We start from the raw sequence: 23662 nt of genomic DNA, 5'->3' as shown, positions 1-23662 counted from the left end.
TTGTCATGCTCTGTAAATGGATTCATTCACGTATGCTTTGTGGTTTGAAGCATGATAATATTGCCTTGCTAGTGAAGGTTACAGAATTTTGAAAATGAAGGTTTTTTTGCTCTTTTGTGGAGAATATCTGAACTATTTAACATAATCTGGGGAAGGATTTAATTTTATTTTAAGATTTAATTAAAGCATGTTTTTATTAAGATATTTATGGAATTAGTGATTTATTTATTTTTTAAACAACAGTTTGAAGTTCAGATATTGCAATTATAGGACCAAAACATAGAGAGAACCCTTTTCAGGACAACTAGCTCTTAGAACCTCAGTGGGCTTCCTATGATAAGGAGCTTTGGAGATTGCTCCTGATTTAGAGGGGCAATTCTTTGGTAGTGGATACATAATGCCAGTTGTTATTAAATGCATTAAATAACTACATATGACCACTCCCTTCCTATATGTCAGTCTGATTCTGGGAAATGATGTTGGGCAACACATTGAATGGATTACTATTCTGATTGGCATGCAGTCAACCAGAGATTTTTATAGGTGGTCACATATTCAACCAAGGATGTTTAATTGGCTGGCAGCTCTTGTCTTTTAGCCATGGAGATGAAAGGATCCCACAAAATTATTTGTCTTCTCTCCTTCCTTCTAAAAAAAAAAAAAGGGTGATCAGACAGGGATGGAGGCAGAGCCTCACTTTTAATCCCTACAATCGCACAGAAGAAGGCATTTCCACCCACCTCTTGCTCCTCTCCCCAGTTAACACTAGGACTATGGCTACGCTACAGAGCCTATGTCAGCATAGCTATGCCAGCATAATCCCCTAGTGTAGATGTAACTTACACCAACAGGAGTTTTTCTGCTGGGGCAGGAACACCATCTTCCCGAATGACATTACCTATGCCAACAGAAGCCCTCTTCTGTCAGTATAGCTGCTTCTACAATGAGGATTATGTCAGCACAGCTGTGTCACTCGGGCGTGGTTTTTTCACATCCCGCAGTAGCTATGCCAATACAAATTTTAAGTATAGACCAAGCCTAAGAGTTTGTCCACACTGGGAAATTTACCAGCATACCTACACTAGTATAATTATTTGCTGCTGTTATTCCCTGTATGGATGCTTTCTTTTTGGATTTAAAGTGCCTTTTTTTGGTTTAGGTTAACAACTTCCAAAAAGACACATGTTAAACCAAAAAAAAAGCACGCTGAGGCTATGTGTACACTGCAGTCACACCTTTCACTGCTGCTGTTGTTCGAGATGTCACTGCTGTTATTTGAGTTACCCAAGCTAGCTTTGATCTAGCTATGTCTACGTGTGCAGTAGTCACACCTCTGATTACAGTGTAGGCCGGGGTGGGCAAAATTCTTGGCCCGAGGGCCACATCTGGGTATGGAAATTGTATGGTGGGCCATGAATGCTCACGAAATTGGGATTGGGTTGCAGGAAGGGATGAGGGCTCTGGCTGGGTGTGTGGCCAGAAATGAATTCAGGGTGCGCGAGGTGGGGTCCGGGCTGGGGCAGGAGGTTGGAGTGCAGGGGACGGGTGAGGGCTCCGGCTGGAGATGTGGGCTGTGGGGCTGGGGATGAGGGGTTTGGGGTGCAGGAGGGTGGTCTGGGCTGGGATCAAGGGGTTCGGAGGGCAGGAGAGGGATCAGGGCAGGGGGTTGGGGTGTGGGAGGGGCTCTGGGCAGGCTCTGGGCAGTGCTTACCTCAAGCAGCTCCCGGAAGCAGCGGCATGTCCCGCCTCCAGCTCCTACGCGGAGGCACAGCCAGGCAGCTCTGCTCACTGTCCCATCTGCAGGTGCCGCCCCTGCAGCTCCCATTAGCTGCAGTTCCTGGCCAATGGGAGCTGCGGGGGTGGCGCTTGGGCGACGGCAGCACGCGGAGCCCCCTGTCTGCCCCTAAACGTAGGAGCTGGAGGGGGGGGCATGCTGCTGCTTCCGGGAGCTGTGCGGAGCCGTGGCATATGTGTGTGAAGCAGCCCCCGACCCCGCTCCCTGCCTGGAGCACAGGAGTGTGGCAAGCCCCAGACCCCGCTCCCCAGCAGGAGCTCGAGGGCCAGATTAAATCGTCTGGCGGGCTGGATGTGGGCTGTAGTTTGCTCACCCCTGGTGTAGGTGTACCCTAAATCCCAAAACAGTGTGTCCATCCACATAGGGAATTATACCAACATAGCTGTGTGACAGACCCAGGCCAGTGGGGTACAGGGGTCTGGTAGAAGGCAAATATACTGGTCACTGGATGAACAGTTTTCTGTTCCCTGAGTGACCAGAGCAGGGGCTGCCCTAGAGCAATCAGGAATCTGCTAGAACCAATTAAGACAGGCAAGCTAATCAAGACACCTGGAGCCAATTAAGAACTTTCTAGAATCAATTATGGCAGGCAGGCTAATCAGGACACCTGGTTTAAAAAGGACCTCCCATCAGTTAGTAGGGGGGCACGCAAGGAGCGAGAAGGCGTGCTGCTGGAGGAGTGAAGAGTTCAAGCATGATCAGGCTTCAGGAGGAAGATCCTGCAGTGAGGATAAAGAAGGTGCTGGGGGAAGTAGCCCAGGGAAGTGTAGCTGTAGCTGTCACACAGGGAACATTGTAGACAGCTGCTGTCCACAGGGCCCTGGGCTGGAACCCGGTGTAGACGGTGGGCCCGGGTTCCCCCCATCCCTTCCAACTCCTGATCGGACACAGGAGGATTGACCTGGTCTGTGAGGAAACACCAGAAGGGAAGGTCTAAATTGGAAAGGGTCCTGGCCTGTCCCCAACCCACTAGGTGGGACACAGAGACTGTGGGGGATTGTTCTCCGTTTTTCCCCCCATGCCTGGCCAGTGATGAAATTAGCTGAGTGGACGGCAGGTTTGAGCCACTAGCAAAAGTGGCCAAACTGAGGGCTGCCATGAATGTCTGAGGCAAGGAAAATCCACCAATAAGCACAGGACTCACCAAGGCAGAGGAGGAACTTTGTCACAGCTGTTTCAGTATAATTATACCACTATAGCTATACTGACAAATCTCCCTGTGTAGATAAGCCTTAAGTAACCTTTTCTTAAACTAGAAATGCTACAGCAGCACAGGTGCTTCACTGCTGTAGACTGCAGTGTAGACACTTACTACAGTGATGGAAGGGGTTCTTCCATTGCTGTGGTGAATCCACCTCCCCAAGAGGTGGTAGCTAGGTCAATGGAAGACTTCTAGCACTGTCTACCCTGGGGCTTAGGATTAACTGTGTCTCTCATTTTTTCACACCCCTGAGTGACGTAGCTAGGTCAACCTAGCTTTTGAATGTAGACCAGCCCTAAGGCCCTTCCTTACTTCTTCCCTGGGTGATGCTACACTTGCAGACTGCATGCCTCCAAGGTGGCGTGAGGTGGGGAGAGAGGACGTGACCCAAAATAGGAGAAGGGTGTGCGGGACAGAATGTTTTTATAAGAGTTCTCCAATTCCACACCCTTTTCTCCTCCATCTCAAGGGCAGCTCTACAAATGCAGGTGGTTTGTGGTTTTGGGACCACTCTCTCTCCTGAATAGGAGTGTGTTGTAGAGAAGGCTTTCCAGGTCCTACACTCGGCTTGCCTCAGATGATCATACGTATCTTCAACTGGCTAAGAACATGTATGTTTTAGGATTGACATGAATTCTATTAATGATATCTTTGTTAGCTTTGGAGAAATCTTGTTAATATGTGGAAAGAATGCCGTACTCAAAATTGTTCGCAGGATTTTCAAAAATTGTTTGATTAAAAATCCAAGTTTCTAACATTCTTAATCTATGTGAAGAGTGGATTTTAATGGAAATTTCAAACAAGTCAAGAATACAAAATTGGCTGTATGGAAAAATCCCATTTAGAACCTTTCCTAAAGCAGTAATATCCTGGTCTGAAGAATGCCTTGATATTAAAAAAAACAAAAAAACCAACCCAGCATCTTGATGCTTCCTATTACTGGGATTCAAAACTTTGGTATTTGTCCTGGAGTGCCTGCTTTAAGAATGTTTCCATCTTGCTGAAAAGCTCTGGGGTCTTTTGTAGTGATAACATCTTGTTCCATAGATTCCTGCACAGCAGCATCTTGGTAGTTACAGTGCTGAGCTGGCGTGAAATGCCACTTTGCACTTGGGTATGTGATTTAGGAAAAAATACTGTTTTCTCCCTACTCAACTTCATCTACTTCTGTGTCCATTCAAATATGTGGAACCTGATGAATGATCAGTTGCAAAGTTACTTAAACTGTTATACCAAAAATAAGGTTCATAAGGGAAGGGAGCAGTAGACTATTTTAAACAAAAAATCAAGCCATTGTGAAGATTAGTACCTCCAAAGCAATCTGCCATTTTGAAAGCTTGGAACTCCACTGCTGTCCTTCCGTAAACTGCCTTTTAAACTTTGGTTACCAGCTGTGAAGTTGGTAACATTGTTCTTAAAATCACAAGGCATGCTGTCAAAAAGCTAACACGGGTTGTATCACGTAAAAACTTCAGTATTTTTACTAAAATCTTTTTAACAGATGTACTTTAACTTCTAAATTTCAGATTAGAACAACTAATTCTTTCAAACACTGGAATTTCTTCTATACACTTTCCTGATGGTGGATTTGGTAAGTAAAGTAAGCACTGTATTATATTTCTATATTTTAGATCGTCACTGATGTCTTTTAAATTTATTCTCCTTTTCCTAGGATGCAAGACTAAAATGTTTCCTTTATTACAACGTCTTGCAGTAGATGACAATAAAATATCGCAAGTAAGAAAGAGTTTTGGTGATTTTCACATTTCTTTACTTTTTTGTTTAACAAGAATTTGTAAAATTGCTTTTTCATTTTCCCTGATTATGTATTATGTAATGGCAAAAAACCTATGTCAAATTCTTTGATCAATATCTAGCTTTAGTTAGATTTTTTTTTAAAAGCTTTTCAAAACTCAGCTTTAACAGAGAGGATTTTTTTTTTTTTTTTTAAATAAATTGCTGAGAACTGTTTGTGGCCTTTAGCCATTCCCATGCATTGAATGGAATCCAAACACCTCAGCATTCTTCTAGTGCTTGAGTAGCTGAAAGTGAAATTGACAGACCTATAAAGTTTAACTGTTTTGTGCTTCAGTGAATTGCAAGAAGTAAACAAACAAATGATGAAAAATTATATTGGATTTCAAAATGGTTTTTCAGTGTTAATAGTCCATGGTGGTGATATTAGTAATCGATCTAACTGGTAAAGGGAAAAACAGAATTTTACCTAGACAAATGTCCCTTCTGTGTCTGGAAGAAAACATAAAATCATCACTGATAATCATTTGCAGATGACCCAAAATTGGGGAAATGGTAAATAATGAAGCGGACCGGTCACTGATTCGAGCAGTCTCGATTGCTTGGTAAACTAGGCGCATGCAAACAATATGCGTTTTAATACAGCTAAATGTAAATGTGTACATCTAGGAACAAAGGACGTAGGATATACTTACGTGATGGGGGATTCTATCCTGGGAAGTAGTGACTTTGAAAAAGATTAGGGGTCATGGTGGATAATCAGCTGAACATAAGCTCCCAATGTGGCGCTGTGGCCAAAAGAGCTAATGGGATGCTTGGATGCACAAACAGGGGACTTTTGAGTATGAGTAGAGAAGTTATTTTACCTCTGTTTGGCACTGGTGCAACTACTGCTGCTATACTGTGTCCAGTTCTGGTGCCTACAATTCAAGAAGGATGTTGATGAATTGGAGGGGATTCAGGAACAGGCATGAGAATGATTAAAGGATTAAAAACTATGTCTGTGATAAGCTAATTAGATTCAGCTCTTTGAGTCTAACAAAGGGGAGGTTAAGGGGTGACATGATTAGTCTATAAGAATTGACATGGGGAAAAAACATTTAATAATGAACTCTTCAGTCTAGCAGAGAAACATATAACACGATCCAATGGCTAGAAGTTGAAGCTAGACAAATTCAGACTGTAAGTAAGGTGTAAATTTTTTTACTGAGAGTAATTAGCCATTGGAACAATTTACCAAGGATCATGGTGGATTTTCCATCACTGACCATTTTAAAATCAAGATCAGATATTTTTCTAAAAGATCTGCTCTAGGAATTATTTTGAGGAAGTTCTGTGTTATACAGATGGTCGGATGAGATGATTGAAATGGTCCCTTTTGTTCTTGGAATCTATGAATTGTCTAGGATAGTGTATGTCTTTCCCACGGTGTCTGTCTTGTCATATGGGCGGACTGTGAGATCGATGAATTTACCATTTCTGCAGAATAGCTCTGTGATAATGTCCATTTGTTTGAAGTATGAGTATGATTCTCCCAGTTAGTAGTGCCACATACTATTACTCAGTCATTGAACAATTTCAAGTTGAAGCTGGGACAAGAAATTTAAAAGCAGGTAGGGACTGCGGTTCTAAAATCTTGGGGACTTGCACAGTTTAGTGTGGGAAGGATTGCGGCTTTAGCATTAATAACAGTAGTGTTTTGGTGATGTGGTTTTGTTTTTTACTCTTCTCCATTCCAAGCAATGGTGTCTTGTGGCTAGCAATGTTTACTCTTTTATTCTTCCTCCAGTGATAAAGTATTTCAGACCAAGGACAAAGGCCTTCGTCAGATGTTCTCTAGCCTCTTGATACAGGCTGCTATTTTCTACCAGTTTTCTTGCTCTGGCAGTTAGAGGGGCACCAGAAAGTTAAGCCCAGCTGGCTTCTAAATTGCTTGTCCTATGCAATACTATTGTCTCCTCCCATGTTACCTAAATGCAGTCAAATAAGAAATTTATCACTCAGAGAGCAGAAGTCTCATGAGTTACCATGACTGGTCAACAAAATGGCAGATGAAATTCAATGTTGATAAATGAAAAGTAGTGCACATTGGAAAACATAATCCCAACTATGCATATAAAATGATGGGATCTAAATTAGCTGCTACCTCTCAAGAAAGATCTTGAAGTCATTGTGGATAGTTGTCTGAAAACATCCACTCTGTGCAGTGGCAGTTAAAAAAGCAAACAGAATGTTGGGAATCATTAGGAAAGGGATAGATAATAAGACAGAAAATATCATAATGCTTCTATATAAATCCATGGTATGCCCACATCTGGAATACTGCATGCAAATCTGGCCCATCTCAAAAAAGATACATTGGAATTGGAAAAGGTACAGAAAAGGACAACAAAAATGATTAGGTGTATAGAACAGCTTCCGTATGAGGCGAGATTAATAAGATTGGGACTTTTCAGCTTGGAAAAGAGACAACTAAGGGGGGATATGATAGAGGTCTATAAAATCATGACTGGTGTGGAGGAAGTAAATGTTATTTACTCCTTTTCACAACACAAGAACTGGGGGGTCACCAAATGAAATTAATAGGCAGCAGGTTTAAAACAAAAGGAAGTATTTCATCACACAATGCACAGTCAACCTGTGGAACTCCTTGCCAGAGGATGTTGTGAAGGCTAAGACTGTAACAGAGCTCAAAAAAGAATTAGATAAGTTCATGGAGGATAGGTCCATCAATGACTATTAGCCAGGATGGGTAGGGATGCAAAACAAGGCTCTGAAGTGTCCCTAGACTCTTTGGGCCAGATGCTGGAAATGGGCGACAGGATGGATCACTTGATGATTACCTGTTCTGTTCATTCCCTCTGGGAAACCTGGCATTGGCCACTGTTGGAAGACAGGATACTGGGCTAGATGGACTATTGGTCTGACCCAGTATGGCCATTCTTAAGTTCTTATTCATGGTCTTCTCCATTGCCTTTCTAAGTGAAACATTACTCTTGTGCTACCAGCTTATCATGTTTCTTATTTGACGAAGGAAATTGCATCATCATTGCTTTTGTGAAAGGCACGTGTACAAAAGATCTATTTATATTGTACGTATACTCTCCCGGTAAAGGATATGAAGGGGCTAGGGCTGTCAAGCGATTAAAAAAAATTAATCTCGCGTTTAAACAATAATAGAATACCATTTATTTAAATATTCTTGAATGTTTTCTACATTTTCAAATATATTGTTTTCAATTACAGCACAGGATACAAAGTGTATAGTGCTCACTTTATATTTATTTTTTATTACAAATATTTGCACTGTAAAAAACAAAATAGTATTTTTCAATTCATCTAATACAAGTAGTGTAGTACAGTCTCTTTATCATGAAAGTTGAACTTACAAATGTAGAATTATATACAAAAAAACCTGTATTCAAAAAGAAAACAATATAAAACTTTAGAGCCTAAAAGTCCACTCAGTCCTACTATTTGTTCAGCCAATCGCTCAGACAAACAAGTTTATTTATATTTGCAGGAGATAATGCTGCCTGCTTCTTGTTTACAAGGTCACTTGAAAATGAGAACAGGTGTTCGGATGGCTCTGTTGTAGCTGGCATTGCAAGATATTTACGTGCCAGATGCGCTAAAAATTCATATGTCCCTTCATTCTTCAACCACCATTCCAGAGGATGTGTCCATGCTGATGATGGGTTCGGCTCGATAAGGATCCAAAGCAGTGCGGACCCACACATGTTCATTTTCATCATCTGAGTCTGAAGCCACCAGCAGAAGGTTGGTTTTCTTTTTTGGTAGTTCGGGTTCTCTAATTTCTGCATCAGAGTGTTGCTCTTTTAAGACTTTTATGATAGCTACTGCACTCGACCCAAGGTTTAAGAATCTGAAGTGCTGTCCAAAATCTGAGAGGGACGGGGTGTGGAGCATGCTATCTTTAGAAATCTCACGTTGGTACCTTCTTTGCGTTTTGTCAAATCTGCAGTAAAAGTGTTCTGAAAACAAACAATGTGCTGGGTCATCATACGAGACTGCTATAACATGAAATATATGGCAGAATGCGGGTAAAACAGAACAAGAGACATACAATTCTCCCCCAAGGCGTTCAGTCACAAATTTAATTAATGCATTATTTTTTTAACAAGTGTCATTGACATGGAAGCATGTCCTCTGAAATGGTGGCCGAAGCATGAAGGGGCATATGAATTTTTAGCATATCTGGCACGTAAATACCTTGCAATGCTGGCTATAAAAGTGCCATGCAAACACCTGTTCTCACTTTCAGGTGACGTTGTAAATAAGAAGCGGACAGCATTATCTCCCGTACATGTAAACAAACTTGTTTGGCTTAGCAATTGGCTGAACAAGAAGTAGGACTGAGTGGACTTGTAGGCTCTGAAGTTTTACATTGTTTTGTTTTTGAGTGCACTTATGTAACAAATTCTACTTGTAAGATGTGCTTTCACGATAAAGAGATTGCACTACAGTACTTGTATGAGGTGAATTGAAAAATACTATTTCTTTTGTTTATCATTTTTTACAGTGCAAATATTTGTAATAAAAAGTGAGCACTGTACATTTTGCATTCTGTGTTGTAATTGTTGTAAATCCGTGTATTTGAAAATGTAGAAAAACATCCAAAATATTTAAATTTCAATTGGTATTCTATTGTTAACAGTGTAATTAAAATTGCGATTAATCAAGATTAATTTTAATCACAATTTTTTTTTGAGTTAATAGTGTTAGATAACTGCGATTAATCGACAGCCCTAGAAGGGACCCATGCTGAAAGGTGCTTTATGTCCTCCTCTCCTGTTGACTTAACCATGGTTGATAATGAGTTACTATTATTATTATTATGGTAGTGCCTATGGCCAGCCAGGAATGTTCAGACTGTGCAGACAGAGTAGTAGGTGGTCCCTGCCTGAAGAGCTTGTCTGCTAATTAGACCAGACTGACACAGGGTGGGGGAAGCAAAGTGAACAATGTGATGGTGGCAAATGGCAGGTTAGTTTCATTATTTTTTTGGTGGGGTGGGGGGTGGTTTATTTAGGATAGGTTTAGCTAAATGGAAAGAAAAGGGAAGGGGGCGAGGGGACGGGGCAGGGGAGTAGATAGTGAGAGGGGTGGGTGTGAAGAGACTGAGGGAGTTGGAGCGTTTGAGCAAATAGCTAGTCAGCACAGAGCAGAGAAAGTTTCAACTGTAGGAAATTGTTGGAATGCCTAGAGGTCCCTGCTTTGGCTGTTTCTGCCCCAACTGGCTGGAGTCTTTGGCTGGCTCCTCTCTGCAGTTTTCCCCTGAGGTCAGGTGTGTGGGGGGTACCATCTGGGTCCTAGTGCCCCCATAATGTGGTAGGGGCTTTGTCTCTTTAATGGAAGTAGAGGATGTTCGGGGTTGGGCTTTGAGGTTACTATCCCAACTTACTCAAAGATTAATTGGGAACTGGATCACATGACCTTTGATAGCAAGGCTTACGGATACCAAAAGGAAGTGCATCCTGAGAGATATGTTTCTTTGATTTAAATTATTCTTTTAAGGATTACAGTGTTCTTATATTGTTTAAAATGATTCATTAAGCTAAACCAATGACAAAATATGATCATACCTGATGTGCAGTTCCTTGAGCATTAAGTTGGATAGGAATCAGGTGACTGCTAGGGAGTATAGAGACACTGCCACTGTTTGGGTTCCCTTTTAAATTAGTTGGAAAGCTTGTATTTTCTATATAGATATATTAACTGTAGTTAGAAATTGGCAAAATCATTGCTCACTAGATATACGTGCAGAGAATGAATTGGATTTCTTGTCTGATAAATTAAAATTAAATGCAAATGCTCATGTTCCAGAAGTGGCATCATAATACAATAGATGCTTGTTTGCAGCAACACCTTTGTAAGAGCAAGTGCCATGTACAAGCAACATTTCCCCAGGGAACACTTTCACTACTGTGAATTGTCGACACTCCCTATAACAGCAACAGCTGCTTAGGAGTAACATAGCAAAAGGGCACTGATACATTGCTACTAATGAACGTCTACTGTAATTATCTTTAGGTCACAGCTATATTGCTCCTTCTAATCCCCCTCCATGGTTTGAGAGCTTGGAAATGTCAAGTTCAAATAAACCCTATCACTTTTCATCCTATCCATGACATAATCTGCCTTCATCTCAAATTCTCTTATCCACTTACCTAGCTTCTTCAAACTAAGTCATCAAGAGGCCAAAACTGCGGAACTATCTCTAATTCCTGAACTCCACTTTCCTATCCCTTCTTCACTTGTACATTATACACATGCACCCTTCCTAGACCTTTCTTTTTTCTCATCATTTCATCATCCATGACCATTTGTTACAAACTTTCTCTTTTCAGTTGACCTTTCATATATTGATCCGGATCATGTCTCTTACCTGCTCTGTTAGGGTATGTCTACATGGCAGTTAGACACCCACAGCTGGCCTGTGCCAACTGACTCGGGCTCATGGGGCTGTTTAATTGTGGTGTAGATGTTTGGGCTGAGCTTCAGCCCGAGCTCTGGGACCCTCCCATCTCACAGGCTCCTAGAACTCAGGCTCCAGCCCGAGCCCAGACGTCTGCACTGCAGTTAAACAGCCCTGCAGCCCAAGCCCCATGAACCTGAGTCAGCTGAAATGCACCAGCCCTGGATTTTTAATTGCAGTGTGGACCTACCCATAGGCCCTGCTGTACCTTCTCCAGCATGATTCCCTGCAATTCTAGTCTCGTCACCACCTAACCCTGCAGAGAACATTGCTACCTCTTGCATCATGTGATTCCCCCAGTATAATATTAAATTAATGGGTTTCTGTAGACAGTCATGCTCTGAGTGCATTGGGAAGGAGGCACTTCAAAAAATAAAATGGACAGAAAGCTCCTCAAAATAATTGAACTGTGCCATGGGAAGCAATGTCACATCTAGGCCAAGCTTCACACCTCAATTCCAGGAATCTCTACATACAATGAGTAGAAAGCCTTTCTGGAATGTTGATGCTCTAATATGTATCAATAATTTACACCCACTGAAAACTCCATCCATGCCCTGTTTGCTATTCCACCTGTTTATCTTTCAGTTCCTTCGAAGTGTCTTTCATTTTTATAAGCTAAGTGAAGCAAGATGAAAGTGGTATTCAGTAAAGTAGGTTGTGTTGAAATTTAAACAACAAAAAAAGATTAGGGTCGGCTAACAAGAGAAGTGTCACTGATGATGGTCTGTGTGTGGTAGTGTCTGTCCGGACCATGTGCTGTTTTGGTCAGACATTTTTCTTTAAAAAAAAAAAAAAAAAAAAAAAATCCAATTTTGCAATTCTTTTCCCTTTTCATTCCAGTGGTCATTTATCAATGAGCTTGATAAGCTACAATGTTTGCAGTCACTGCACTGTCAGAATAACCCTTTGATGGGCACAGAGAAGAGCCCAGAGACCGTGAGGCAGCTTATCATTGCCAAAATAGGCCAATTAAAGGTTCTGAACAAATCTGAGGTATGTGATGTTTTTTTCAACTAATCTCACAAAGGATTCTGGAAAAAGTGTCACTGTAAAAGCATTTGGGAAAGTGGGAGGGTGTCTGGAGTTTCTTCCCTGTCTCAATGAATGCATGTGTATAGCTGGAAACCTTCACTTTGAAAATGGACAGAGTCAGGAAACCCTGGATTCTGTTCTTGGCTTTGCTATTAACTCATTGTAACCTTGGGCAAGACACTTAGGTATTTTTGAAAAATTTACCCTAAGTCCTATTGATGTCACAAATGGATCTTTCTCCCCCTACATAGAACTTTTGAGTTAAATAGGTTTAACAAAACCATTTAAAGTAGCTTGCCATTTTTTCCTTTCCCCCTTTTCAGGTCAGAAATTATAACATATGTACACATGACAACCTCAGTGTTGTCCTTTTCAAAATACAGTATCATTGTAATAATTGATGCTGGGAGATGTTGAAAATATAAAGAGAACTTTCAAAACCATGTTCCATAGTTAAGAAATCATTGTGCTCTGAGCTTTCATACCTCATAATAGTGTTTTCAGGCTGTACTCTGAAGAGCACTGACGACATTGACTAAACTGAATCTGAATCGGTTGTGGGAGTTGAGATTTTTCCAGACTCTTTGCAGTTTTATAAGGTGTTGAACATACAAGTAACTAATATCTAGAAATCTTGACTCTTGAAGGATCATGAACTTGGGTTTTTTTTGGAAATGTAGTTTAGTGACACAGTAAGTGTTTTGTACTTGTCAATATAGATCTTTCCTGATGAAAGAAAGGGAGCAGAGCTTGACTATCGCAAAATGTTTGGCAATGACTGGATAACGGCTGGTGGAAATCAGAATCCAGACAAAAACAGACCAAATGAGGAATTTCTTGCTGCTCATCCTAGGTACCAGTTACTCTGCCTTAGTAAGTACAGTCGAGGTGAAATGAAGATTTCCCTGCTTTGGTATTATGTATGTTCTGATGTTTTCAGTGTACAGAGGTGGCAGAGATCTTTTAATTATTTGTCCTTCTGTTCTGGGGGCCTCATTTATTTTTTCAACTTACCATATTTGAAGAGAAAGGAAGAAAACAAAAACAAGGTCAAGCAATATAAGGACCTTTCTGCCCACATGCTTACGGGTTTGGAAAAGGCCAGCATGCAGAACTGCAGGACGGTCAACGGTTCTGTGGTCATTCTCCCAATCTCCAGTGTTACTGCTTCTAATTAGTTCCAAAACAGCCCTCTGACACTGGCACTCTGCTCCTTTCCCTTTAAGTTTACAGTTTTTGCAGGACAGGAATATCTTTAAGTTGTCACTGCCCTGCTGCAGTCCTGTACTGTCTGGGCAGCCAGGCAAGCTAACTTTAAGGAGCTATTTACAGCCCACGTGCCTACCAAGACCACCTGGTTGATTTCTAGGGGGTCTTCCAGTAATAACATAGGAGAGGCCCCCTAGAAATCAACCAGGTGGTCTTGGTAGGCAGACTGGAGCAGACCAATGGTCCATCTAGCTCGGTAGCCTGTCTTCTGACAGTGGCCAATGCCAGGTGCTTCAGATGGAATGAATGGAAAGGGCAATCATCAAGTGATCCATCCTTTGTGGACCATTCCCAGCTTCTGGCAACAGGCTAGGGACACTCGCAGCATGAGGTTGCATCCCTGTCCTTCTTAATGACTGTTAGTAACTTTCCAGAAATTTCAGCCAAAGGAGCACTCCATCAGGCTGGAGGTATGATCCTATGCCCTGGCAGCTCCTCCTGTAGGTTAAGTGCAGTTGAATTTCTTGTAAGACAAAGAGCTTCTGTGGAGTTAATCAAATAGCTTCTTGTGTATGTTGTCTTCTGATTTCTTGCATATCCAACCAAATTCTAATCCTCCATTTCCCATTACGTAGGTAGCTCCTTGTTCCATTTTCCTTCAGTATCTAAAGTGGCAGTGTCCATAAACTGTCCCTGATTATATCCCACTACAGTAAAGACAGACATAGGAGAGGCTGCCTTCTCAGTCACTTTTTCAGCTCGCAAAAGGGCTTGTGGAGTCCAGTCCCTCAGACTGAACTTCTGAATTGCATTGCTCTACTGATTGAACTGTCTTGCTGTTAAATTGTGACCCTTACTTTTGTGCTGCAGCTCTTTGGCCCTGCTTTACAACTACCTTCTTGCTTGGTTTTCTTTAATTAGTCAATAACATTGTTCAGATATATGTTACTACAAGCACAGGAGCATGCTGGCCACAGCTGCACACAGACTGTTAGTTCCTGGGGTGCTCTCACTGCAACTAAGAAATGGATGTGAGTTGGAAAAGTGTTCTGGGTTTTGACAAACAGATGAATACTTCAGGCATCCTATTTTGCCTTTTAAATGCCCAGTATCCAAGTTGCTGTTCCATGCTGAAAAATCTTCTCTATAAGCCTCTTTTTTTAAAAAAGGTGATTATTGAAAATGAGTGAAATTATTCTCAGTATTATCATGTTTACAAGAGTTGAGATCTGCTAATTGATGTTTTTAGCTCACAGCACTGCTGGAGCCCAGCTACTGAGCTCCTGGACTGCGGAAAGCAGGACTGCTTAGCTCCTATGGTAGCATAACAGTGAGAGGCAGTAGAGTTTCATGGTCATTGCATGACCTGGATACCATGTTGTCCCACAGACAATTACCGGAAAGTTTTCCTATGCGATGACTTAAACTGGAGAGAGAATTTTAGCTGAAATATCTACACAACTTTCTTTTGTTCTGTGTATGTTTTTTATTAACAGAATATGGTGCTCCTGAAGAAGGTGAACTGAAACGACAACAGCCTTTCATTCTGAAAAATCAGCTGCTAAGTAAGAGGCCAGAAATCAATAAAATTATATATTCTGCATTTAAAATACTCTCCCTGGAGCAGTAAGGAATAGGTGCTTTAAGTACCACTGAAGCCAAGTTGTACACCAAAAAGGAACAGTAAAGGGCACAAAAATTGCCTTCCAGTTCATCTTGAAGTTGAATACACTTCCCAGAAACAAAGTGATAGTTAAGGCTCTATGGATGTATTTACAACTTTATTAGGATGGTATGTGTGTCAGGATCTCCCTTGTAAAGGTTCCCCAGACAGTCTTAACTCTGGTCCCACATAGCTGCTTCCCAGACTGTACAACTGTGACTTATCTGGATGTATGATGTTTTTTGACAATATGATCCCTGCAGACTTTTGGGATGCAGCAGGGAGGGTGAAGAGGAAGTATTATGGTATTACAGCCATGATATGCTATAAGGATTGGTAGGCTAGACTGGGCTACTTTGATCCTTCATGTCCCTTTATCCCCCATCTGCATGCCAGAAACACTATGATCCAAGATCTGTGAGAGCTAGTAGTTACAGCCTGCCTTGGGCTACGGAGCTAAGACCCAAGAGTCAGAATCCAGTCAGATTAATACCTTCAGAGACTCAGCCTTACAGATGAGTGTAATTATCCTTGGCCTTTCCAACCAGAGCATTACTCTTTTAATTTTTGGGGTGAGGAGGCAGGCTCCAGATTCCAGCCATGAGTTCAATTCAGCCAGTTTAAGGGGAAACAAAAGCCTTCATTCTGCTGACTTGAACAGAAGTACCCATGATTTAGGACTTCTGTCCAAAGCAGTAGATCCATGCCAGTAGAAACCAAATTTGCAGGTTAGGACTTCCACATACTAAGGTTGTTAAATGTGATTGATTGGGCATTTATATAGATTTTTTGTTTTTGTTTTTTTTAATGCTGCCTAATATTCAACATCCTCCCTTTTTATTGGGGGCTTGGGAGAGTGGCAGCCTGAGTTTTAGCTTTCTGGGATGTGCATTCCCAAATGATAAAAAAAATCATGTCAAAGTCATATCATGTCCTTCTCAGGGGGGAGCGGAATGACTTTAGAACATTTGATTTTTTTTTTTAATCCATCCTAACTGGCACATTCACTATTTGTCTTTGCAGCTCACTTAGCATGCAGGGAATTCCAACTTACTAAGTGCCCTAAGGATTTATGCAAATTGTATTCACACTTAAAGAAACAAATTAATGCCTGGTACCAGTGGATCTAAAGTTCATATAATGGAATTGTGCTCAAACTTCAGTTACACTTCTCATTATGACTGACTTTTTGTCTCATTTTATTTTAAAGCTTTGACAATTAAATGTCCGGACAAACCTGATCAGAAACCTATAGAGAAGAAACTACCAGGTAAAAGAACAGGAATGTTAATTGTTCATTTCAATGCCACAACAGTTCCTTTGTGGTTTTTTTTTTTTTTTTTTTAAATGCTCCCTTTCCTGAAGAAATCTGGAGGCAGCTGCTTCAGAATGCTGCTGAGAGGGGGGAAAGACCAACTTGTTCTGTTTACAGTTGCTAGCAGGATAATGGAACCTTTCACCTCAAGGTTACTGGTTAAAAGTCATTACCATATGACGGCTGTTCAGTAATGTCTGGAAATCAAGCTCTAGTCCTTCCCCTTCCTAGTGGATGCTTCTACATCACAAGACTTAAGTTGGCACTGATGGTATGAGCATGATTCAGTCTGTATGCCAATTTGCTGTCAGGCTAGAAACGCTGACAGGGGAAACCTGCATGATTACCAACCTCTCTGCCTTTGATAAAAAGTAGGAGATTATTTAAAAATTTAAGGTTAGTACTTGTGGAAGTACAACTAATATTTGGTTGCCCTCAGACCTGTTTGTAAGTACTGGAGTCAAACACAGGTGCTGAAGGAAGAGTTGTGGTGTAAGTAAATGTGATTGATGGAAAGGTATTTATATATAGTCTCCCAGAAGTGAAACAAAAATTGAATCTTATGCTTTGTGTAGTGATAGCATTGTAGCCCAAATTAGTTTCCATGCTATTTTGGGGCTCTCTGAGCACAGTGTTGTAAATCCCTATAGGCCACACGCTCCAAATTATGCTAAATTTATAGCTTAGATTCCAAGAAACCCAATTCTGACTTGGACATCAACTCTGTGTTCCTTGCTTGTTTAGATTAAATTCCTGCCTTAGTCTTCCTTGACTATTATATGTCAGTTTCTGCAGAATCTCCTTTCATTATAATAGTCATGCTGAGGAAAAGGTCTACTTACAGTAATATGTTCAGTTATGTCTAAACTAGAATGTGCTCTTGCCTCTGACGCTCCACTGAAGGCTTTAACAGTTTGAAGTTCTGAGTTCTACTGACCTAGGTAAACATCAAGGGAAGAACTGCTGTTAAATATTTATATACATCTTAAATGTCTCTTTCAGCAGATATGTCTGAATTTGTTCTATGAGGAAAGACTTATTCAGTTTTTATTCTAAAATAAAAATAACATTTATTATCACAAGTTGCATAAAATCAGATACAGCTTTTACAAAAATGTTTGATAGAAAAATAGTTTTCTAAGTACATTGTGTGATATTACAGAAATAACTCACTATTGCTGTGCTTTCAGATAAAGCTTCAAAGAAATGAAGAAAAAAAAAAATCAATATCTCTGTACCAGACACACATAATGGGAAACCTCTCTTGTACAAACTAAACTTATTTTCATTATGGAACTTTGAGTATCATCTTGTCACTTTGTTGATGAACCAATCCATAAGGCTACTAGCAGTTTGTTTGGAACTAATTAATGTAATTAAATCCTGAAACATACATTAAGTGTTCCACAATGACATTCATTTCTTTGTGCTTCAAAAGTTGAGACTCCTGCTCCTAAAGCATTATCACACCAAAATCTGAGTGGTATGTATGAAAACTGTACTATAGGTCATGAAGGTCACTTACACCTGAAAGGAAAAATAAATCATGAAAGTATGTTGGATGAAAATATTTTTAGGTAGTACCATGTTACTTACCAAAGATAATGAAGTTAGAATTGATTCAGACATAAAAACCATATTTGATTGACAGTATGATCTGGTAGAACTTAAGCTGCTAGGATGTAAGTACATAATCAGGTTGCCTGGTTAACTACTTGATTTTTCTTGACAGATTCTATGACTATTCAGAAGGTCAAAGGCTTGCTGTATCGTCTACTTAAAATTCCTGGTTCAGAACTGAAATTGTCCTACGAAAGTTCTAAAGTAAGTAACAACGTAAGTTGTATTTAAAAGGTCAACACTGCATTCTAAAATATTATAGAATGAAATAGATTTCACTTAAAGGCCAGCAGTCTTTGCTATTTTTAGGCCTTCTCCAACTCCTTTGGACTTGAAAGATGGCCAAGGGAAAAAACTACCGAAAGACTTACCTAAGAGTGTGCATTTTAAATGAGCCTGAATTATTATTTTTTCTTCTTCTAGATGGAAGGCAAAGAAATTGAACTAGAAAATGACCTAAAGCCCTTGCAGTTTTACTCTATAGAAAATGGAGACACTATGTTAGTACGGTGGTAACTTTTTTTTTTTTTTAAACTGGTATCTTCTGAAGATGCACAGTGCTGTTCAGCCCAAGCCTGCCCCAGGAGAGCATCTACAATTTCTACCACTCTTCCTGTACGTATTTAACGTGGATTTTATAAACCGGGACAGAGGGCTATTTGAAACGATGCTTGTAACTCCTGCATGTATATTTTCAATAAATTAGTACCTGTGAGTTTGTTAGAGATTAAATGGAATATTAGCATGCAGGTTTCTTCAAGTCTTATGCTGCACTGGTGAGAATTTCTATAGAAGAATCAGTTTTAAACAGACCCACACATTTATTTTACTCAGAACATGTAATCTAAAATCTCATGTGATATTTTCATTTGTAATACCTGCAAGCATAAAGCCACACGGACAACTGCTGTTGCACTAGAAAAGGGCACTTAAACGCTGCTTTAAGGGAGAGAGGAAATAATTTAAGGAATACTTCTAAGGAAGCCTTTGAGAAAAGAACAGAGCTTTATATAGAGAGGTACCTAGATAGGTGTGTGGAAAGTTTAGATCAGTATTCTTATCTCCTTGTTGCTGTATCCTATTTACACATCTATAGGGAAAAAGATCACAGTTAAGATTAAGCTGCTGAATTGGAGGATTTATTCAAAATAGCTCTGCAATATGCTGACAAGTTATGCAGTTTAATGGATATTCTCCATATGTTGCTCAAACTTTTTTTCTAGTTATCAGAAAAATGCAAATTCCTTTGAATCTGGTTATATTATTTGCTGTAGTTCAAGATTTGGTATAAGCAAAGTTTGATATCTTGCATCATAATCTCATCCAAGTCACTACAAAGTATACACAAACTCAATATAAATCCTAAAATTTAACTATCCCCCCCCCCCCCCCCCCCTTGCACACTTTGCGGTTGTGGATTACATTAATCCTGTAAATGGATGTGCTGGCATGGAACCTTGCACCTGCTGACTCATGTATAGCAGTGGTTCTGCACTATTATCATCCTAATACACATTTCAAACAGGCTAGTTGGAATTCATATGTGCATTAATTACCAATAGTCCTTTGACTTTATAAAAAAGGAAATTGACAAAACCAAACACCTCGCCTATAGAAAAATGCTACTCTGGACAGCATCAGTCCATTTTTATCAAAATGGATGGGCAAATATTAATTACATTATAGGTGAAATTTCCACTATTAAACACACAATCAGGACTACTAAGGTGGTATCGTCACAAGTCTTTATCATCTTTCCTCACATCTACAAGGATCTCCACATAATTCCTTCACTCTCCAGAGCTCCGTTAGTTCCTGTGGGGAATACTGAGGGGAAGACAGCATTCCAGTTTCACATGTCTTCTCACACAACCAGAGGCTGTCCTGTTTAAAGACAATGATTGCAGTTGGCTTTTTTTGGAAAGGGACAGTATTTTACATGCACTAAATCACACACATGCTAATAATATGTTAGTAATTAACAGAATGTAGACAGAGGCAGTGTGTATATGATTAAAACCCTCAGATGAATTGGCAGACATCTTACAGATGCATCAGGGCATAAGCCAGCCCCTGACTGATGGGTGCTAGAAATTTTCCTGTGGATCAAATAATTTCATAATGGGTACACTTACATTTTCCTCTGAAGTCTATACTACTGGTCTGATCTGGCCAGGCGATTCATATATTATTACATGTTACCACTGAAGCTTGATTGGTCAAATTATGGCACGTGTGCCGAAGGCGATACGCGAGCCGATTTTCAGTGGCACTCACACTGCCTGCATTTTAATTTAATTTTAAATGAAGCTTCTTAAACATTTTAAAAACCTTATTTACTTTACATGCAACAATAGTTTAGTTATATATTATAGACTTATAGAAAGAAACCTTAAATTAGAGTGAATAAATGAAGACTCAGCACACCACTTCTGAAAGGTTGCCGACCCCTTGGTTAACCTGACACTGAGTAGAAACTCTTGACAAACTATTGTTAATAGGTGTTGGAAACTGGAAAGACAAGTGTCCCAAACATGTATTCATAACACCCGTCTGCCTGAGGTTAGTATGATAACTAATAGCACAATTTGAGATGTAGCTATTTAATGAAAAGAAAGTCACCCAGTAATAATTTAAGATTTTATTCTATATGCACCAAGAAATAATTATTTTTTAATTAGATGGGAGAAGGTCTGATGGAAATGAACTGCTCGTGTGGATTAAAAAAAAAATTTGAGACACTTGTTCATGCATTAAAATAGCTACTGCAGGAATGCCTTCCATGATGAGGAAAATTGTATTTTCCAGGGGCTGCTCAACTTGGATTAAGAGCCATGCTACTATACCATGAAAAACAGAATTTCTGCAGACTTGCTCACCTGATATCGCTTAGGCCCTATAGCTGCCATCCAAATGCCCATACTCACATCTTCACCCTGTAGATGCATTTTAAAAACAAACATTAGCCTCGGGAAATAATTACTTGGAAATGCACCAAGTGTGAAATTCTGAACCAAAGTCTCTTGTCCACTGACTGAACAAGTAAAATGTTAGTATTATTTCTTAAATGTAGTTTCTTCTGAGCATCTTTTAAAAATATCACCCATTCCTCCCAACATTGCTGAGGAAGCTGTGTATTAAAATGGTGGATTTTACAGGTTAGGAAACTAAGGCAAATATGGTCACAGTGACTTCCAAGGCAACAGAGGGAGCCAATGCAAGAGTGGGGTTAGAACTCTGGAGCTCCTAATCTCAAATCTCTCTCAACATAAAAATCTACAAGTTAGCCAGAGCTAACAAGTCTAATTCCAGAATCAAAGGTGTGGTGTGAGAGAAGGGAAGGGGGAGTGGGAGACCTTAAGGTTTTGTGGGTTTTTTAGCATGGGGCTTAAGTACCTGGTATGTCTTGAGTCTGTCAGAGTTGCTTGCCAACCATTGAACAATGTCTTTGGAGATAACATAACCAGACCCACAGGCAAAGGCGGGGTATGCTGGACTGGGATACTCCAGTTCTTGCCACTTCCCTGTCCGATCAACTGCCCAATTTAGTCTGAAACTTAAGATCAAAATAATCATGCAAACTGCTTTTGAAGAAGATATTTATAAAAAGCTCCAAGAATCCATGCAGTTTAGTCAATACAACTGAAGCAAACTAAGTAATAAATTCTAAGAAAAAGTGTAGAAAACTTTTCGTTGAGTTATGATTCAGATAGTCCTATTTCACCATTAAGCTTACCATGTTAAGAGTATCATTGAAACATTTAATTTCAAAGAGGCAATTATGCCCTGTTTATTTCCTCTAAGAAAATTTGTAAACACACTAACAGAAAAAAGCAATGCTAGCATACTTAGCTCTAGTGTCCATCTGCACTGCTACCAGCTTCGGTTAATGAAGCACAAATTCACTAACAAGAGATGTGTTAAACCAACACCATGGTGCCCTACCTGTCAAAATCCCTACCCCATACTCTTTTTTGTTTTACTTATGACAAATACAACAGGTGCATGCAGTTACAGTGATGATAAACATATTGGTCCACTAATACCAAACCAATGTCCTCCTAAAAATAGGAATCAAGGGGAAAGAGTCAGGCAGCAAAAGGGATATTTGTTATCCTTCAAATATGGCTAATTTTGCAGAAATCAAAATAATAATTTGGGATCCTGGTAAGAATAGAAATCACCTTTCTTCATGTGAGCCACCACAGTATTCAACTCAAGCTGTCAGGGCACCAGACCTGGGTTTCTAATTTCAAATGCATCACTGATTTGCTGTTTGACCTTTGACAAGTCATGTAACTGCTCCATGCCTCAGTTTCCCCAGCTGCAAAATGGTGCTTACCAGGCAGACATTCACTGCAGGCCACACCCATTTAGTACTTTTAGCAAAACAAGCAACAGGTTTTATCCACCAAGGTTTCCTTTCTCCAGACAGGCCCGACTCTCCCCAGCAGGCTGCTGGTAAAATCCTAACAAACATACAAACTGAAGTCTAAGTTTAAAAATAGTAAAATCACCCCTTCCCCACGTTCACTTCCTTGTTCCTGATTCTGTCTTCAGCCCTTCCCTCAAAGATCTGTTAAAGGGGAAGAGGAGAGCTTTCTTGGTCTCTAAGGGTATGTCTACACAGCAATTCAACACCCACAGCTGGCCTGTGTCAGCTGACTCAGGCTTGGGCTGCAAAATTGCTATGAAGATGTTCAGGCTCAAGAACCCTCCCCCCTCATGGGTCCCAGAGCTCAAGCTCTAACCCAAGCCCGAACATCTACATTGCAGTCTTACAGCCCGCAAGCCCAAGTCAGCTGCAGGTGTTGAATTGCTGCATAGACATACCCTAAGGGCTAAACAGGGCTCAAGCTAGCATGCTAAATAGCAGTGTGGATGGTGTAGCTCCAGGGGAGCCAGGCTACTCACCCAAGCTGCAACACCCACACAGCTATATCTGGTATGCTAGCTTGAACCCATCTATCCAGGCTGGGAGGCTTGCTCCAAGCTGCTGTGCGACATACTGTCAGAGGCTCCAAGCTCCCTCCTATTGTGAGGGAGACTGTTCCTGTTCCCCCCTCCCAGCATACTGAGGGTGAAGGCCTACTAACCCCATCATCCCCTGGGCCCAGTTGAAAGGGAAACCTGGATTGAATCACACTTCTAGGCTCTGGTCCCAAGCCCTAGCCAGTCAGCCGCCTGCATTCTTTTTCAAACCACAAACTTCCACCTTGGGATGACTTCCTCTCACAGGTCTGTCCTTTAAAATACAACCCCTCAAAGGGCTTAATATGGCCCCGGTGTCTTTTCTTCCCTGCTCAGTCCTAAAATACCACAATTCCCTATACATGGGAATAATAGTATTTACCCACCTTCAAACAATGTTTTAAGAAGCACAGTTGAAAAGTGCTATATAAGAACTAAGTATTTTTATGAACAGGTCCTAGATGTAATCACAGCCAGCTGCCATAATTGTGTCACTGTGCCAGGGTGTTACTATTTAGAAACAGGGCCTAACATGGCTTAGGTCAATCAAAAGCTAAGTGAGTTTTTATGGCCCAGAGAGCCATTACACACTGGCATGT

The 23662-nt window shown here is 40.6% G+C and overlaps 2 protein-coding genes across 6 annotated transcripts in view; one reads left to right on the top strand and one right to left on the bottom strand.

Moving 5' to 3' along the window:
- TBCE (tubulin folding cofactor E) overlaps window positions 1-18829 on the top strand; it is a 73277-nt gene extending 54448 nt beyond the window's left edge. For 2 of the 3 annotated variants that reach the window (XM_026649671.2, XM_026649670.1), the window contains exons 10-17: window positions 4523-4587; window positions 4669-4733; window positions 12094-12246; window positions 13005-13158; window positions 14991-15059; window positions 16368-16427; window positions 18205-18296; window positions 18516-18829. In XM_026649671.2, the coding sequence (XP_026505456.1) occupies window positions 4523-4587; window positions 4669-4733; window positions 12094-12246; window positions 13005-13158; window positions 14991-15059; window positions 16368-16427; window positions 18205-18296; window positions 18516-18608 (751 nt within the window). In that variant the 3' untranslated portion in view covers window positions 18609-18829. Of the gene's footprint in view, window positions 1-4522; window positions 4588-4668; window positions 4734-12093; window positions 12247-13004; window positions 13159-14990; window positions 15060-16367; window positions 16428-18204 lie in introns of all 3 variants that reach the window. The other variant, XM_029911078.1, reaches the window with a different exon arrangement.
- Window positions 18830-19690: 861 nt separating this feature from the next.
- B3GALNT2 (beta-1,3-N-acetylgalactosaminyltransferase 2) overlaps window positions 19691-23662 on the bottom strand; it is a 36013-nt gene continuing 32041 nt past the window's right edge. Inside the window, exons 10-12 of one of the 3 annotated variants that reach the window (XM_024198462.3) lie at window positions 21489-21648; window positions 20972-21028; window positions 19691-19976 (exon numbers count right to left, since the gene is read on the bottom strand). In XM_024198462.3, the coding sequence (XP_024054230.2) occupies window positions 19842-19976; window positions 20972-21028; window positions 21489-21648 (352 nt within the window). In that variant the 3' untranslated portion in view covers window positions 19691-19841. Of the gene's footprint in view, window positions 19977-20971; window positions 21029-21488; window positions 21649-23662 lie in introns of those variants that run through there. The other 2 variants (XM_024198463.3, XR_002908030.3) reach the window with 2 other exon arrangements.

Source organism: Terrapene carolina, unplaced genomic scaffold (assembly GCF_002925995.2).
Source record: "Terrapene carolina triunguis isolate 2854851 unplaced genomic scaffold, T_m_triunguis-2.0 Scaffold85, whole genome shotgun sequence".
Lineage (NCBI taxonomy): Eukaryota > Metazoa > Chordata > Testudines > Emydidae > Terrapene > Terrapene triunguis.
The sequence above is the reverse complement of the archived record's forward strand: the minus strand, read 5'-3'. Positions and strand labels throughout refer to the sequence as shown.